This window comes from Macaca thibetana, chromosome 6 (assembly GCF_024542745.1).
Source record: "Macaca thibetana thibetana isolate TM-01 chromosome 6, ASM2454274v1, whole genome shotgun sequence".
Lineage (NCBI taxonomy): Eukaryota > Metazoa > Chordata > Mammalia > Primates > Cercopithecidae > Macaca > Macaca thibetana.
The window spans coordinates 33,213,590-33,232,429 of record NC_065583.1 but is presented as its reverse complement, the minus strand read 5'-3'; the positions used below and the strand labels follow the sequence as shown (position 1 = coordinate 33,232,429).

Sequence of the window (18,840 nt, the reverse complement as noted above, 5' to 3'; positions counted from 1 at the left end):
AAATTTAAAATTTGCAGTAAGCTTGTGATGAGGGTGTCATTATTAACTTTATTCTGAAAACTTATTGAATAAAAGCCATCCTGACACTTGTTAAAACAGTATGAAAGGTATTTTTCAAGACTAATGTAATAGAATTATTATAATAGGAAAGACAGATTGGGCTCAACTCTGGACATGACAGGGACAAGTGGGGATTTATAGCCAAGAAGAAGAATGAGGGGGTCAGTGGATAGAAAACTACTTAATAGAACACATTAAGGGTAGGGGGGGATTCTTTGATAAATGGACCTAAGAGGATTCTTGCTAAAGGTAGGCTAAGCAATTATATGTCAGAGGTGGAGGACAAGGAACTTTATCAGATATCAAGGGTGATCAGATATCAACAGTGGGGGGGGGGGAGATTATGATTTAGTAGGATTCTTTACTAAAAATAAATTTAGTAAGTTCTTTACTAAATTGGGAGCTGGGGAGGCCAAAGACAAAATGAGGGCCAATACCAAGGCCTAGTCAAGAAAAGGGTTCAGAGGACCTTAAATAAAGTTTGATCAAGAAGTGAAGAGTCTTTCAGCTGGGCACAGAGACTCATGCCTATAATCTCAGCACTTTGGGAGGCCAAGGCAGGCAGATCACTTGAGGTCAGGAGTTCAAGACCAGCCTGGTCAATGTGGTGAAACCTGGTCTCTACTAAAAATGCAAATATTAGCCAGGTGTGGTGGCATGCTCCTGTAATCCCAGTTACTTGGGAGGCTGACATATAATCCCAGCTACTTGAGAGGCTGAGTCAGGAAAATCCCTTGAACATGGAAAGCAGAGGTTGCAGTGAGCTGAGATCATGCCACTGCACTCCAGCCTAGGTGATAAAGTAAGACTCTGTCTTCAAAAAAAAAAGAAGATATCCTTTCTCAAACTACATGAGAGCAGTCACAGTTTTTCACAGACTGTGGCATATTCAAGATAAAATACAGTCTCTAAGACAGAGTAAATGCTCATTAATATTTATGATATGATCAAATGAAGATTAGAAAAACTAGGGCTTATAGCGGATAAATAGCTTGCACAAGGTCACATAGAGAGTGGTGTAGCTGGCAATTAGTTCAGGTCTGCAAGATTCCCAAAGTTTCAGCTCTCAGAGAGAGTATGATGATCTCATCCCCAGATCATACCAGAACAAGTTCCAGCTATCTCTTTACTTTTGAAGGGAAATAAATGTGAATTTCAGCCTTAGATACTAATACTTCCATTAGTAGTATAAACATTGTCCTCCAATTCTACCTACAAAACGTGCAAAAGTTTCTTCCAGAGTTTTCTCATACAGTCACTCTATCAGAAAACTAGCACATTCCAGAATCAGCACTTTTGTAGCCTTTATTAAAGAATTCAAATGACTCATGGTTTAATTAAGGAATAATTAAAACTTATTAAATCATGGCCAAAAGATTGGTGGCTTGTCTATTGCAAGTTATTGTATGAAATGAAAAATGCCACTGATTATCTACGTAATTGTAGTGCAAAGCAAAGTCACCATCTCATTCTTCATCCATCAGCCTGAGTTTTGGGAATAGCTATTAAATGGCATGTGCAATTACCCGTCTTTCACAAGAAAAGAATCCCCATGGCTTGCAGACATTTCTGACCTCTTTTTGTAGTTGTACTACTTAGAAATTGCTATTTCACAATTGAGGCAGGAATTCTTGAAAATATATAAGGCAGGATCCAAGTGAGCTGGACAGACACCAGGTCACTTCTTTTCCCTACATCTGACTGCCTTGGCCGCTTCAGTACTATGAGAGCAACAGCCATTGTCCTACTTTTGGCTCTGACACTTGCAACCATGTTCAGTGAGTATCTCTGATAATACTGCTCCTGCCCTTGCACTAATAGTTCATGTAGTCTTCTGCCTATGTAATTCTGGGATATATGTAATTCATCACATAAATAATAAGGGAAACTTTTTGAAATGCATCTTTTGCCTCAACCAATAAATCACTAAATCACATCACCTCAGGGGTAGAGTGGATGTTAAGAGTCAGCTAAAGTCAAATACTTATTCATGAGAATACCTTGTGTAATTTTTTACGGAGATGATCATCCAGATTCTGCTTTGACTTGATATCACCATTTACAGGGAACTCATTTCTTCATAAAACATTACAATCAATTGTTTGCAACCATGGGCTATTCTTCTATTATTGAGTTAAAATTGGCCTCCCTAGAATTTTCAACCACTGTTCCAACATCTATCATCTATACCTGTCCACAATAGCAGATCTCCCTAAATATGACTCACTTATTTCTTCTGTCTCTACTGAGCTCTGGTTATGAAGTAGAAAAGATGAGACAAACTTCTCATTCATCATGGCATCTTTTCCATTTCTTTGACTGGATTCCACTCCCACTCCAAAAAAGAAAAAAAATTTAAAGATGTGTGTGAATAGCTTCAACCTTTGATACAATGCTGATACACAGTTCTGAAGATTTTTATGACAGGCTGAAAGCTAAAGCATAAATCAAAGATTATTTTTCTAGTAAGATTATGTTCTTCCAGAGTTTAACGTTGTCTTGTCTTTGTTTTTCTTCCAGGTGTAGAATGTGCCCAACAAACGAAACAGATGGTCAGTACATCCATCCTACTTTTATGTAATTTTAAAGTCAATAGCAGTAAGGAAATATTTGATACTACATAGTAATTAAATTTCCATATGTTTGAATATTTACTTTATGTGTATCAAAACTGGTTTTATTTCAAAAATTGTAGGCAGATTTTTCTAAAATGGAGAGAGTAGAACAAGGTGGTGAGACACTAGCAACAAAGCTAGAAAGCCCTGGTCTTTAATTCCACCTTTTTGATCACATGGCCATGGGCAACATACTTATAACATTATTCCAAGACTTGAAGCCATAGTATTTGAAAAGAGCTTAGCACAGTGCCTGGCACATAGTGAAACTCAATAAGGGCAAGTCATGATTCTTATAATTTTTAAATGAGTCACAAACATCTTTGTTCTCTGTCTTAGAAAATAAGGACTTTAATTTAGCCTTCCATTCATGACTCAGGTTAGAGTAATGAGTATTGTTGAAAAAATCTAGGTGTGGTAGTAAAAATCTTTAGTAGGTACTCAATTTGAGTTCCACTGTAAACTCTATTGCTTATTAACTATGTGACACTGGGGCCTGGGAAATTTCTTTTATGTCTTTGAGTCTTTCGTTTTACCTATTAAAGAAAATAATATGGTTAAGGATATAAGTTTTGGAGTCAGATGGGCCTGAGTTCAAGCCATCTTTCATGATTTAGTAGCTGTGAGAGGATGTAAAGGATTACTGAAAGTTATGAGCTTGGTAGTTTCCCATCACAATGTTGAGTATCACATAAACTCTGTCTCCCTGGGATTTGAGCAGGCAAGAAGAGGAATTGAAATCACACTGGCATATACTTACCATAGAACACTGCTGTTTCTATTCTGCTGCACTAGCCTCTAAGGTTCTCCTGGTATTTTGCCATGCATACCAATCTTTGCATCAGCTCCACTCACCTTAGCCCGAAAACAGGAGGTGTATGGAAGCTGATAAATGAATGAATTAATTAATGAAGCATATCTGGAGGGAAAGAAGAATTCAACTTTAAGTTTGAGTATATTCTAAGCTATTCAAGTAGAGATATTCAACAATTAATAAAATATCATGCCTAGACCTCTCGGACAAAACGACGTGGAGATGCAGTCTTTTGTATACAGCTGGAGTTTGTGTAGACCTGAAAGAGAAATCAAAACATAAAAAAATTGTGCCTATTATTTATTCAATGTTTTCCATGCAATGTAGTGCTAAGCACTGTACACATCTTTTCATTTACATATTTTTTACTTCCACCCTACAATGTGGTTATTATCTTTATTTTACAGGTAAAGAAACTAAAGCTTAGAGAGGTAAAATAATTTTTCCAGGGTCACATAGTCAGGATTTGCATTCAGATGTGTTTGACTTTACTGTATATGCTCTTCTATATGCTCATAGATTTTTTTAAAAATATGAAAAACTTTTCTTGGGAATTGCCTACCTACTTCCACAGGCTTTGCTCTAGGAATTTAGAACACTGGTTCCTAAGTACAATATTAAGATACATTCGTCTATGTGTTGGTGAAGTATATAACAAGTAAATTGTTACCAATAATTAGTAGTAAAAAATCTGTCAATAATGTACTAGTCATTAAAATCATAGTAGTTATCCCTATATTTCACACTTGCATTCATATTGAGCTTTTTCAGTGAAAGACAGAAATAGTAGGATAATTCCTACAGAAAATATTATCACACTTCTGAGTACTCCCATGAGAATGGTTACATCTGAGAATATGACATGTATTTTAAGAACTGATACATCAACCAGTATGGTGAGAAAAAAATCTATTTTTACATTAAGCTATGATTTGGGAACCAACTATGGTAAAGATGTTTATCAGTCATGATTTTATATCTGACATAGAACATCTTTACATTTGAGATGTCTTGAAGGGGTTAGATGAGAACCAACAATTGTAATAAGAAACATGTGTTGACAGCCCTCTGAGCTTGCTTGGGAAATCCTAAATCCTGATAATAAAGATTTGGTTGAAAGAGCTGAAGGTTTTTAATATGTTTTTTCAGGTTGACTGCAGTGATTATAAAAAGTTACCACCAGGACAAGAGAGATTTTGTCATCATATGTATGAACTAATTTGTGGATCTGATGGCAAAACTTATAAAAATGATTGCTTCTTCTGTTCTCAAGTTAAGTAAGTATTAAAATGTTTTCTTTTTCATATTTAAGGTAAAAGTATATATTAAGACAAAAATTAGAAGGTGTGATGTAGGGCCTAAGGAATATGTGAATTATATCATATTGTCTCTGACAAACAGAACCTTCCAGTTGGTAGAATTTGGGAGTGCCTGATATCACAATATCCCCACATATTCTGGAAGTAAGAGTCAATCAGAGAATTCTAAAATCACCAAGTTGAAAGGAAATATATGGTCATCTAGTTCAACTTCCACTTGATAATCTATTGCTTAAACTTCCTCTACAGAAAAGTTACCAAGTAGTCTCACAGTCCATCTGGATTATTTCCAGGGATAAGGAATGTCCTCCCTCCTAAGCATCTCATCCACATCTGGTAGAATGAGCCATGTTTTTGTTCAGCTTTAGCAACTAGGCTTGGATATGTTAGAGCCCCCTAATGCCTGGTATAACAGGGGATAATATCTGCAAAATCTGAAGACTTTCCTGTGTTTCAGAGTATTATATCTCAACAGAATATATGTTGGTGCTATAGTAAAAATTACACTTAAAAAATCAAATAGCCAAAAGTAGTTTAAAGATTATAAACTAATCATCGCCAAGATATATTAACATTAATTAAAAAACTATGAAATAATGAATGATATACTGGAATGTATAAAAACATATGGGTCATTTAAAATTTTTTCAAAAACATAGATGAAATAAAAACAAGCATCTAACATGTGGCATATTGTTCTGGTTCTTTTTTTAATAAAAGAAAAATAACAATTTTTATGAAAAGACACTTCTAAGTGTATGTTTCCCTTAAATTTAAAAAAAAACATGAAAATGTTTTCAGGGATATAAATTATGATGTATTTGAGCATCATCCTTATATAATCAGCACCAGGTTCAAAAATATTTCTAAATTGCAGTCACTCCTTTTAAAAACATCAATAAGCGGGGAAACTTGAATACATTTTTAGGATTCATTAGTGAAGTTTGGATGCTAATGAAATGCCTATGGGCTCCGCATTTCTCATTTGTTGCTATATTCTCTCCGCAGGAAAACTGATGGCAAACTTAAATTTGTACATTATGGAAAATGTTAAATCTATCTTGGGAGTCCAAAATATCTTTTAATGCATCTATTCACAAGAGACACATTTCTGTTTCCATATTATCTATGCCACATTGCCTACTCATCACCATATGTAGATTTCTTTGTAGAATAAAGCAGATATAAGGGAAATAAATGTGCACCTGACTCTCTTTTTGGGGGGAACTGAGTTGAATCTTCTAGATTTGTTTTTTACTTTTGGGTGCTGTCTAATAGAAAATTTTAGGGAAAAAACAAGGGCCAATTAAGACTAGTAATAGGAACTAGAAAATTAAAGGCCCTGAAGCTGATGTATTCTTCTTACCCAGACTCGGAAAACACTCCATGTACATTACTTAGTTATTGAACATTCCTGAAATGTAAACAGATAAAGAGAGACCCTTCAGGCACAAGAATCAGAAAACACTGCTTTGCTAGATTTCTCTTGGGTTTAAGACACTGAGAATTGCTCTGGATTGGGACTGCTCTCCAACTGTTTCCTACTGTATGTTTATAAAATGTGACTGGTAAAAAAATGGTTGGTAAAGTTGTGCAACTTCTCACATATTAGTTGATGTCTCTGATATTTTTCTTTCTCTAATGTTTGATCTCAGGTCTGAGACCTGAAATTTAGCTTATCCTACTATTATATCATAAGTTTCTTAAAGACCGGAGAATATGCCTTGTAAATCTTTGTAATCCATTTGTGCATATATTCAATCACAAATATCTATTAAGACCTACTTTGTCAATGTCAGTGTTCTGCCTTGGAGAATACAATGTTGAGCAGAGTAGATGTGGTTTTGCCCCCTTGGAGTTTATATTCTGTGAAGGAACTTCTATGCTTGGTACAGCATCTTGCATAAAACTGATATAAAAACATGCTCAGTAAATTGAATTGAAATTAAGCAACATTTTCATTAGATTATAACAGAGTCACACATGCATTTAACATACGAAAATCTACCTATATATTATCTATAAAGAGCGAGAAAGAGAAAATATAGTCAAACCCTTTTTAAGCTATGATCTGGTCTTGCAAATTCATCAGAGATTTAGGGAACGAGACTGTCTATCAGAATGACCCATGTTAACCTCCACAGAATTCAGGTAGAACGGTGTTTGTTGTTTTTTTCTTTTCTTTCTTTCTTTTTTTTTTTTTTTTTTTTTTACTTTCAGAATGATGCAAGACCATCACTAACATTACTTAAAAACACTTTCTTTAAATTTGTTGATTGGAATTTAGGGAGGGAAAAAAAAGCGCTCTTCCAAGAAACTCTTTAAAGGAATTAAAAATATTAACCTAGAATTTATTCATTCATCTTTTCACCAAATATTTATTAAATATTCACTCTGCCAGATGCTGCTAGAAATGAATCAGAGAGCAAATAAATATAAACATTAGTCTTTTCTTCATGGAGCTTTAAGTCTAGAGGGGAAGAATTATGTTACATCAATCTTAAATATACATGTTTGAAAAAACTAGACTTAGACTGGGTAATCAGGAAAGACTTCCCTGAGAAGGTAACTTATAAGCAGAAACCTGAAGGATGGATAGAAGTCAGCAAAAGAAAATGGTGGGCAAGAGCAGTGAGTTGGAGTTGGGGGAGGTTGGGGTTGAGAAATGAGAAGCGGCCAGGTACAGTGGCTCACCCCTGTAATCCCAGCACTTTGGGAGGCCGAGACAGGAGGATTGCTGGAGCCTAGAAGATAAAGACCAGCCCAGGCAACATGGTGAAATGGCATCTCTACAAAAAATAGAAAAAATTAGCTGGTGTGGTAGTATATGTAGTTTCAGCCACTTGGGTGGCTGAGGCAGAAGAATCAATTGAGCCTGGAAAGTCCACTTGAGCCCGGGAGGTTGAGGCTGGATGTCAAGGCTGAAATGAGCTGAGATTGCTCCCCTGCACTCTGGTCTGGGTGATGAAGTGAGACACTCTGTCTCAAAAAATATGAATAACAATAAAAGGAAAAAGAAAAGAAAAAAAAAGAGATAAGCATCATTCCAAGCAGAGCGAACACATGAGACTGCAATGTAGAAAAACCAGCATAGAGTTGTTGGCCAATTCATGTTTTCCAACCACTCTTCCTTGTTATCCTCTCTACCACCCACTTCCCACAATCCATTTTCTAACAGCCTTCAGAGTGATATTTCTAAACATAGACCTCATCATCCATTCCCCTGGTAAGGTTGCTTCAGTGAGTCTCACTGCTTACAGCCCCATCAATATCAGCCACCTCACTCTCCAGACTCATTTCTCTCCATTCCACACTTTGCCCCAGACTGGTCACCACTCTCAGAACCTCCCATGCACTCTGAAATTTTGCACATGCTCATCCTTCTTTCTACAAATATCTTTCCCACTTTTCTATCTTACCAATTTCCACATCATTTTTCAGCCTTAATGTCATTATCTTTAAAAAGCATCTCCTATATATTTGGTCCTCCTAAATTAGCATATTTTATATTATTTTCACTTTAGTTCTGTAACCATCTGTTTCCACTGGCATATTGCGGGCTTGCAGTTGGCATGCCATAGGTGTTCAATTAATACCTTATAAATTAACTAAGTTAAATTAAAATGAATTGAATTTGGCTTCTGTCAACAAGTAAGCAAGGAAACCATGATGTCTTTTCCCAACCCAGCTCCAACATTAGAATGTATATCTATTTGCTTTCCGCATCAACCCAAACTCTGCTTCTTCAAGCTCCCTACGAAGAATCCACAAACATACAAGCAATAGAGAACAATAAATGCTTTTCCAGAGATTGTGGGGGAGTTATCAAAATGGCAATTACCTTGCACAGCCCACAGCCCAAGATTCCTTATTACATTCCTTTCATCTCTTGCAAAACCACCTTGTAAAATCCTTGTCATTTGTAACATGAAAAACATTACCATATAATTTTAAAGATACACAAATAAAATAAGATGAAAACAGTTAAATAATTACCAAAACCTGTTGCTAGAACTGAAGCCTACACAAATTCTAAGAAATGTCACTGTTTCATTTTTAATTAGCTCTTCCTCACATTTAAGCAAAGCATGCATTACTATATCCAATAAGCCAGTCCTTGTAAAACAGGTAACTCATGTCCGTCAGAGAACAATTTTAAGCTGAAGTATTGACTTTGGAATGTTGATTAACAATAAGGGTGCAGATCAAGGAAATGGAATCCAGAGTTATAAATACGTTCCTTAACACAACACATCCACATGGACACATTCTGAAAATATTTCAGAAATTTCTTTTAAAAAGAACTCTAAATCCAAACACAGCAGTCAATACAAAATTAAGCTTTTTAAGAGCACCTGCTTTAAAACAGGAAAAAGGCTACTGGAGTTCTGCGAGATGCTTCTGGAGAGTTCAGGAAAGTGTTGCATCACTCCCAGTTGCCAGACTCGAAGTACTCCTTTCTAGGACATGAGGCATTTCAAGCTTACAAATAGGTGTGGAGGTTAAAACAACTGAGGCCCCACCCAGCCAAGCCCTGCATGACTAATCAAAGAGTAAGCCTGGCTTTGGGTTTCTTTTCATCCTTGTGCCCAGTTTCTGACTCTTATTCTGCCTGCCCGTGAAACTCCTGGTTGCTGCTGCATCCCCAGCCTGAGCCCCTGCCTCTGCAATGAGCCCGGGAGCCTAGTCCTCTGGCACTTTGCACCTCTAGGTGTGCTCCTTGCTTCTCTGTTCTCCACTTTACTATTTCTAGAACAGCAGCTCAGTGGCAAACACCCTCAAAACACTGGCCACCCTACTTTTGTTTTGGTTGCCTGTCTGGGCTCCAGTTGTTTCTTATACATCTCTGAGGCCCACCAATTGCTTGAACTACCATCTGTTTGCTGCCACACCCTTTAGATATTAACTTGTCCTCCCTGTCAAACTAAAATTATTTGTGAAGGCTGTAGAATATAATGGTTAAAAATTAAGGGGCTTTGGGCAGAGAAAACCCTGGGGTCAAATTTAGGTTTGTCACTTCTAAGTAGCCTTGAGTTTGTAGCTTAATCTCTGAGTTTCAGTTCCTGCATTTCGAATGGAGACAATAGCAGTTCCTTCCAGATTAGCGTGAACTAATATGTATACAGCACATAATGTTGTGCCTGGCATGTAATTAGCTAACAATAAAAGGTAGATTTAAAACATAATAACAAAAATCTGTAGTTGTAATAAGTTTGTCCCGTAAGCATATGGGTGGTTCTCATTTAGGTTCTGGCACTTCCTACTATTTTCTGCAACCCCTCCCTATCACAACCACCACTCCCACTTGACCCTATCCTGAGACACAGCACTGAGAGCCTCCTATTAGAGTAGATAATCACAGGGACAGCCACAGAGGTCACCAGAGTGGCTTGACTGCAATGAAATGAAAAGACACAAACCTCCATTAGGGCTTCTGGAAGGATATTTTAAAAATTACCCTCAGTGTTTTTTAGAAATAATATAAAATTATATATATATGTTCTGGTTTCGAGCCCTGTAAGAGCAGGGAATTGGGTCTTGTTCATCTTTGTGTCTCAAATAAATATTCATTTCTCTTCTGCCTGACACATAGTAGGCAACACCTGAAATATATATGTAATTTTTAAACTGTCAGGGTAAACAACTTCAAAACAAACTCTACTATCAGGGAAAACAACATCAAAACCAACTCTAGGCTAAATATATTTAAAACCACATATGTAATATCCTAAGGGCACAAAGAGGCCCATACTGAATTCTACATTGCCTGAAAATTACAAAAGAGACCAGTATTATTTAGCCAAGGCCAGAAAACAAAACCAGCTGAATACCTCCACAGATGAAGAAATGTTTCTAGAATCTGTGATTGCATGAGTGTCCTTCCTAAAAGAGAGGAAGATGGAAATAGAATTAGAGGAGAGCTGGTAGCCTGAGTAGCAGTGAAGAATGGCAGCTGGAGAGGAGGCATACAAACACTTTAAAAATAGAGCGCTGCCAGGCGCGGTGGCTCACGCCTGTAATCCCAGCACTTTGGGAGGCCGAGGCGGGTGGATCACGAGGTCAGGAGATCGAGACCATCCTGGCTAACACAGTGAAACCCCGTCTCTACTAAAGAATACAAAAAATTAGCCGGGCGTAGTGGCGAGCGCCTATAGTCCCAGCTACTCAGGAGGCTGAGGCAGGAGAATGGCGTGAACCCAGGAGGTGGAGGTTGCAGTGAGCCGAGATTGTGCCACTGCACTCCAGCCTGGGCGACAGAGCAAGACTCCGTCTCAAAAAAAAAAAAAAAAAAAGATAGAGCACATGTGCTATTTCGTAAACTGAGTGATAAGACTTATGAGCATGTGTATTGTCATTATCGTTACTATTTAAACTATAAGTTTATTATATACATTGTGTATACATAATATATGACAAAATAGAGAAAAGATTAGAAGGACAAGGAAAAAAGAAGTAGGTGTTCTCAGGAATTAAATTGGCCATGAATTCGAAAACATTTGCTTTGGGAAAAGCATCAATATATTTGCTTTTAAGGTATTTTCTTAAAGATACCTTCTTTAATATCTTCAGGCCTCTTTGATCACGAGGACTTTTTTCCCACAAGGAAATTACTTTTCTACTAAAATAGTATTAAGTTGACCAGGAAATCAGTCCACACAGGGGCCCACTTTACAGAGAATGTAATGCAGACTGGAGTAGGGTATTACGTTGCTTAACTGGGATGAATATTTCCACTTTCTCCAGGACAGCTTCCATGAAGAGCAAAGCAAAGCATCAAGAGCATTTTCTGACAGAAACTTTTGGTCAAAGAAGACACCTCAAATATTGAACCAGTGATTCAGAAATCTAAAGATTTCTGGATGTCACAGACCAATTACATTTTTTATAATTATTTATTGCAAAGTAAAGCAAAAACCACAATAGAAATTCTATTTGTTGCAAGACAAAAATCACCCACAATTTTTAGGAAACTATGCCATCATTTTAGCCCTTATCTATATAAAGGCACGAAAGTCACCTATTGGCAATAATATAATAAGTAAAATGTTGTATTCCATTTGGCTGAATGTTAAAATGCACGAATACTTGCATTTTTGGGTCTGTTTTTCTTTCCTCCCAAACAATAACCTCCTAAAATAACTGACACAAGCAGTAAACATAATATTTATATAAAGTAACTACTGGAAGAGTAATAGTGGCATTTAACAACCACTTTTGGTATTTTTAAGATAGTTCTTGCATGCATCCTGAGTTTACTAACATTCATTGAAGAATATCTGATACCAGGTTCTTACTAAATGCTTTACATCATGATCTTATTTAAATCCCAAAACAACCTTATGAATACAGACCTTTTAATATCACCAGCTTTGAAACTTCTTGAAGACAGTGTTCATAACGTTTACTAGGGTATACCTAACACCTAATATAGTAATGAACATAATAGGAGTTCAAAAAACCAAAAACCAAAAGTAGTAAGTTAATGAATGAGTCCTCTTTTTTCTCACTTGTGAAAAACGAGGTTCAGTGAAGACAGACTATGTTGTTCAACACAAATAGGAAATGATGGAAATATGATTGACAAGGGCATTTACTGGCTCCAGAACCCAAGCTTTTAAACATTGCTGTACTGTGTTCTCTAGGCAACATTATCATTCCTATCCCCATAGCAGTTCATCTGAACAGATTCTGGCTGTTTTACTGATTTACAGGGAAATACATGTAAGTAAGCTCTCTGTATTCCAACCTTTTCAGGCTGTAGGTGCTACGTTCATTAGTGTCACAGAGTGCCTTCCAGCCCATGAACGCAAAAGGCCAGAGGAACTGCCAGTGTCTTATCATAGAGCCATAGAATGGCTCTTTGAAAATGCCATTTTACACAGTCAAAGCCAAAGGGCATAAATAATGTTTTGTTAAAATCTTCATTCCTGGTAACTAAGTTATTTCCTAATGTTTGGCATAGTGAGAAGTGCAAATGTTGCCCTTCCTTTAGAAATGGCAATGCAGCTGATGATCACTAGCTAAGTTTGCCCCTTGAGGCTGAACACAATGGAGGTCTCTGGTTCTTGATTCATCAAAATATACGTGGCCTCTTAGAGCTAGCCATGTTTGGAGATAAAGCAATCATGGCCAAAGCATCAGGGACAGTTCAGCTTCTGTACCATCTGATTCTTAAGATATACACATGGATCCTCATTCTAGTGCCTGAGAATGCTAGTGATCTTCCCTCTAAGGAAACTCATGTAAGCAACTTCCAACAGAGAACAGGTAGATTCACAGCAGGTGTTCAGTTAGCTCTCTCCCTATCTCCATTAATTGCACCACCAAATTCTACACTCTTAACAAAGTCATTCTCTGTTAAAGAACCTGGGTTACTAGCTGAGCTTTGTCAACCAAGATCAGTGAATGGATTCCTCAGATTTATGACCAATGTAGAACTTGACCTGACAGGGTTCCAGAAGAGGGATCTGGGTAGAGAACCAAGACAACTGGTGATGAGAGGCTTACTGATTATTGCAGCAGACTCACATGAAAATGGTGCCATTGTAGAAAATGAGTTCTGAACCCAGGAATCTACTTTTAAGACTTATTTCAGAAATTCACTAGTTATGAGATTTTGAGCAAGTTATTTAGCTTGTCTAAGGGCCAGTTTCCTCCTCTATAAAATGGAGATGATAGGTAATATCCACCCCAGACTTATATGTGAGTCTAATAACATAAAATATGTGAACACAATAATAATTATTCATGTACCATTCAAATGTAACATAGCATTAACTTGGGTCATATTATGTAATAATATTTCACAGGAATTATTTCCAATGATTCATTATTTTAAACCTGTTGTAGTGCCATAATCTGGGAAACAGTCATTTCTTAATAGAGATGACACATCTAACTAGGACATAATTCAAGCCTTTAATGGGCTAGGTTAGTAACAGTAGGTTACTTCTTTTGCCTCCACCTTTAGCCACTTTGAGCATCAGGGAAGCAATAGTGTCTCTTGATCCTACCACTTTGATTTATCTTCTGAACTGACAACCTGAGTCCAAGAAATTCTAAGATTCTTTCATCTCAAAAATGAGCAAGTCTATTTTGTTTTTGTTTTTGTTATGCATTTTTCTCTCTCCATCAATAAATCACTGAATCACATTGTCTCAGGAGTGGAGTGGAGCATAAAGTTCATCTAACCCAACATCTTACTGTATAAGAAAGTTCCCTGTGGGATCCCTGAAGGTGATCACTATCTAATCTTTGCTTTGATGCAACAACTCTCTTGTCAAGAAAACCCCCCAGCCCATTATTGACCTGTTTGTTTATAGAATATTCTTACTTTATTGAATAGAAATCAACATTGATTCAACTCATCATCTATGATTGACACAAGATTTTAAAGGTTTAAAAATATATCATGCTTTTATCCATTCCATATTTATTGAGTACTAAATATGGTCTGGCATTATTTACTAAATTCATCTCTCATGATGATGATGGTCACTTTCCCAGGCCAAGGCCCTTTTTCCTGTATTCTATTCTCCCCTCAACCTCTCTCAAAGAGCAACCATAGCATTCCCACACTTGCTGAGTGAATCAACTCTGATAATTATTTTAATTCAAAGCCTTGAAGAGAACTGTATTTCAGTCGCACAGACTAATAGCTGAAGCAAATAACCATATTTTTTTCAAAAAATTGTTTTTATTTTATTCTAGATGGAAAACGTGTGTCCCAGAGAAAGCGGTCATTCCACAACATGTAGTATATAATTATTATTTTTATGTAATCTAAAAGTTGGGATAAATTTTTCCATCTCAAAAATCAAAAGCCCTTTCATATATTTTTCAACATGTAAAATACATGATTTGGAGTCACTTATCAGAAATATATTTGATATGCCATATAATTTTGTTATGTAGCTAAGTATTTACCCATCTGAATATCAAAGTTGGTTTCACTGAAAGTATTTTAGATTCAAACCATCATTAAATGAAGTTAATAGAACATAGTAGCCATATATGTACTGGCTTCAGAGTCAGGCAAAATTCTGCTGATTCCCAGCTTTGTCACTATGTGGCTAGAATAAATGACTTTTTCTGGACTTCAGTCTCCTCACTTATGAAATGAAAATAATTATATGCCTCTTTGGATTGCCAGGAGCTTAAACGCCATAAGTCTTACAAAGAGCTCAACATAGCCCTTTACACATTGTAAAAATTCTAGGAGTACTCCTGTGTTAGGCCATTCTTGCATTGCTAAAAAGAAATACTTGAGACTGGGTAATTTATAAACAAAAGAAGTTTAATATCATGATTCTACAGCTATACAGGAAGCTTGGTGCTGGCATCTGCTTGGCTTCTGGTGAAGCCTCAGGGAGATTTCAGTCATGGTGGAAGGCAAAGTGGGAGCAGTAACATCACATGGTAAAAGCAGAAGTAAAGGATTGGGGGTGCCACACACTTTGACCAGAACTTGTGTCAACTCAGAGGAAGAGCTCACTTGTCACTAAGAGCTCACTTATCACTAAGGTGGCCCAAACCATTCATGAGCGATCTGCCCCCGTGATCCAAACACATCCCACCAGGCTTCATCTCCAAGATTGGGGATCACATTTTAACACGAGATTTGGGTGGGGACAAATACCCAAATTATAGCAACTACCTCATATTATTACAAAATGGTCATATATGTCTTTACTTACCCATCAAGGGATGAAGAACATGATTTAGCCTTTCTATTTTGATTCATTGTGAAAACTGTTAATATATTTTAGACAATTTTCATATAGGGGAATAAAAACTTTCAATTAGTGGGCAAGCAATCTAAGCATCACTCTTAGTTGTCTTTGAGGCTGAGACTTGTAAGTAAAACAGTATAAAATAAGCATACAAATCAAGATTATTGACTGTAAAGTCATAGGGTTGGGCTCAAGTAATAGGTTCATCAATTAACAGTTATATGATCCTGAAAGTTTTACTGAACTTTTCTGTTTTGGTTTCTTTTTCTTTAGGAAAATTATAGTATTTACCTAAAAGGATTGCAAGAGTTAAGCAGTAACCACATGTAGGGTTTTCAGAGGGCTCCTGGTAGCTAGCCAGTGTTGGATAAATGTCAGCTATTGCCATTTTGTTTTCCCAAGATGCATGTGTTCTGTAAAAGAAGTGGCAGAGGCGTGTTTGTGAAATGATGAGTAAGTTGGTTTTGAACAATAAGTAGGATATTTTTTTCTAAGCAAGCAATGAGAGGCTGCAAATCATAGGGATTAAAGTACTTTACCTTGATTTGGGAGCAGTGAGAATTTGACTAGAACTAAAATGAAGTATTTGTCTGAGGGTAGTGGGCGCAGGTTTGGTAGTGGGACTCAAGAGCTCTCCTAGGGCTATGAAAAGACCTGAGGTAGCTTGGGGTAGTGAAGACCACTGTAGAGTATTGAGAAAGTCAGCCTCCATCTTGCAGCCACAGCACCGTATACAGTATTAATAGGGAGCTTCTAAGCAGGCCTGTGCTTGAGAAAAATTTCTCTCCAGATGGAAGTAGTAAAAATAACGATAGAAAATACATATAGTCCTTTTTTACATGACAACTACTATTCTAAGTGCTTAATTCATATAAATGAATTTAATGTTCAAAACAACTATATGAGGTAGGTACTACTCCACCATTTTACCAATGGAAAAGGTCACATAAAGGTTAAGCAATTTGCCCAAGTTTAAATGCGATTTGAGACAAAAAGTTTAGCAGCACAGTCTCCACTTTTAAACACTATATACCATACTGCCTTCTGCATAGTAGTGAGGTGAAGAGATGCTGAGAAATAAAAGGAGAAAGGAGAGGGCAGCTCTCTGCTGAGTTATGGAGGATGGTAGAATGAGGAGAGAGAGCAAAGGAGAAAAGTTACGAGACATTTGGAAATTATAATGTGGATCTAAATAAAATTAGTCAACAGGAGAAAAAAGCAGAGCATGGAAGATTGGAGATAAATTTCAGAAACAGAACTGAAAAAGAGTTGGCAAACTATATGCATGATTAGAAGTAGTTAAATATTTAGGACGGTGTTGATGTTTTTGGTTTGGACCATTGCTTACACGGTGATGTTATTACTTCTCAGTCAGTTTTCTATAAAATTAGGTGCAGAATTTGTTGTCCTTAATGTGTTCCAACCCCTCCTACTTAATGTGCCTTACATTTTGCAAGAGATTTTGTCATTCTTGTCTCCACTAGAGTCTGTGGTGGTATTTGGCCAGCATTGTGTCTTATATAATCTCAGAACCCTTGCCAGTGCCTTAAAAACAATAGGGTCACAACATGTAGAAGAATAAGTAAGTGGTAGGAACAGGTTGACGGGAGGAAGATGAGTTAAATTTTGGACACCTTAACTCTGCAGATACTGCAAGATACTCAAGTAGCAATGTTCAGCAATTGATTAGAAATTCAGAGTAGGTACTCTGGGATAGTAAAAGATACTGATGGAAATTTTGTAATCATCTGGGTGGATAACTTAAGACAAAACTAAATATAATGACTAAAATTTAGTCTTTGCTGTTTATAACACACTATACCAAGCCTAAACATGTTTGATTGCTTTTATTATTCCTCACTACAAATACATGAGATAGATGTGATTAGATCCACATTTTATAAAGAACAAGAGCTTTGAGAAGGTTAGCAATTCACAGAGATTTGCCTCTTTCATTCATCTCACAGGAGGTAGATAAGACATGATTTTTTGTACTTACAGTCTGGCAGATTTAATTGGAAAATCCAAATCCCTGAAATTAATAATAGCTCAGAACAGTTAATATACATTATTTAAAAATATAAAAATCTTTTCTTAGAAGAAACTGTCACTAACAGTGGTAATACACAAAAGATTACAAACCTGTAAACAAAAATCTATTCCAAAAATTAACATTTTTGCTCCAAAGTTAAATATATAAAGGACTTATTTCCTATACTTGTTTTAAAGTAAATCTCATTTCAGAGATTTCTTTTAGAATTTAATGTGTCATATAGTCCCTCTAAGGAGTAGTATTCTACTGATGTACAGTTTTATAAAAATTAGGTTGTTTTTCTCACAGCACAAGATGGTTACTAAGATGAGCCAGAGGATCATAAAATATCCTCTCATCAAATCTACTGCTTCATTTATTTCCCCCGGAAGCCCACCAAGTTGTCTACTGGACCACATGAAATACTTCTAGTGACAGGAAACTCACTTTCTCTGTTTGCACAACACATTCCTGAACAGCTCTGACAGCTAGAAAGAATTCAGATTTTTGATTCTTATATGTTAAAAATTAGCAAATGGTTTAAACTTTTTGCTAAACCTAAGACACTTTTGTTGTGCTAGAAGCCTCAAAAGTGGATATGAAGGATTTATTATATAGACTGAAATTGTCTAAAGTTTTGAAGTGATCATCTCGAAAGACACATTAGTACCATATCAAAAAAATGAATAAAATTATAGTCAACTCTGAGGAAGTACACATCCTTCATTTTAATTATTTGCAAGACATAGTATTTGTGAAGAAAAACAGGATAACATATATCTGGCAGTTTATTCAGATCCTCTCACCTTCTACCTACCCCCTGAGAAAATGCTAATAATCTAGAATAAAAGGAAGCTTTTAAGCTATTTTGATCACCTTGAAAATAAAAATTAATAAAAATAATGACAAAAGGTATTAATTAAAAAAGATTTCTATTTAATACATTACACCAGTCACTAAGATATTACTGGGCTGCAATTCTTTCCATTAAAATTGACAAGTTGCCGTGAGTTTTTTGAGTCATAATGGTGAAGTGTAACGCTAAGAAAATGCTTACAGGCTTAGTATTTAGCATTTGTCTTTCCTTTCATGAAGCAAGTATTAATGCATTTAAGTGTTTACAAATGGGAATGTAAAGAGGTTCTGAAATGTCTTACAGTGCATTCTGAGCAAAAGAGGCAATCATTTTCCAAGAAAAGGATGATTTTTTTAAGTAAAAGGCTTAAAAATTATTTTTTAAGTAAGATGCTTTTTAAGTAACTGCACC

General features: G+C 36.3%; 1 protein-coding gene across 1 annotated transcript; it reads left to right on the top strand.

Annotated features, from left to right (window-relative positions):
• The first annotated feature begins 1,729 nt into the window (after nt 1-1,729).
• On the top strand, nt 1,730-6,002 carry SPINK9 (serine peptidase inhibitor Kazal type 9). Its single transcript, XM_050794051.1, has 4 exons — nt 1,730-1,838; nt 2,581-2,612; nt 4,639-4,766; nt 5,817-6,002. The coding sequence occupies exons 1-4, from the start codon at nt 1,784-1,786 to the stop codon at nt 5,860-5,862; spliced, it is 261 nt and encodes an 86-aa protein (XP_050650008.1). The 5' UTR covers nt 1,730-1,783; the 3' UTR covers nt 5,863-6,002.
• The last annotated feature ends 12,838 nt before the right edge of the window (nt 6,003-18,840 follow it).

What these genes read in the sequence shown, in the direction of transcription:
- SPINK9 (XM_050794051.1), top strand. Translation starts at nt 1,784, where the DNA reads ATGAGAGCAACAGCCATTGTCCTACTTTTGGCTCTGACACTTGCAACC. An exon ending in GACACTTGCAACCATGTTCA is followed by an intron (nt 1,839 to 2,580) that starts GTGAGTATCTCT and finishes TTTTTCTTCCAG; the next exon opens with GTGTAGAATGTGCCCAACAA. An exon ending in CCCAACAAACGAAACAGATG is followed by an intron (nt 2,613 to 4,638) that starts GTCAGTACATCC and finishes ATGTTTTTTCAG; the next exon opens with GTTGACTGCAGTGATTATAA.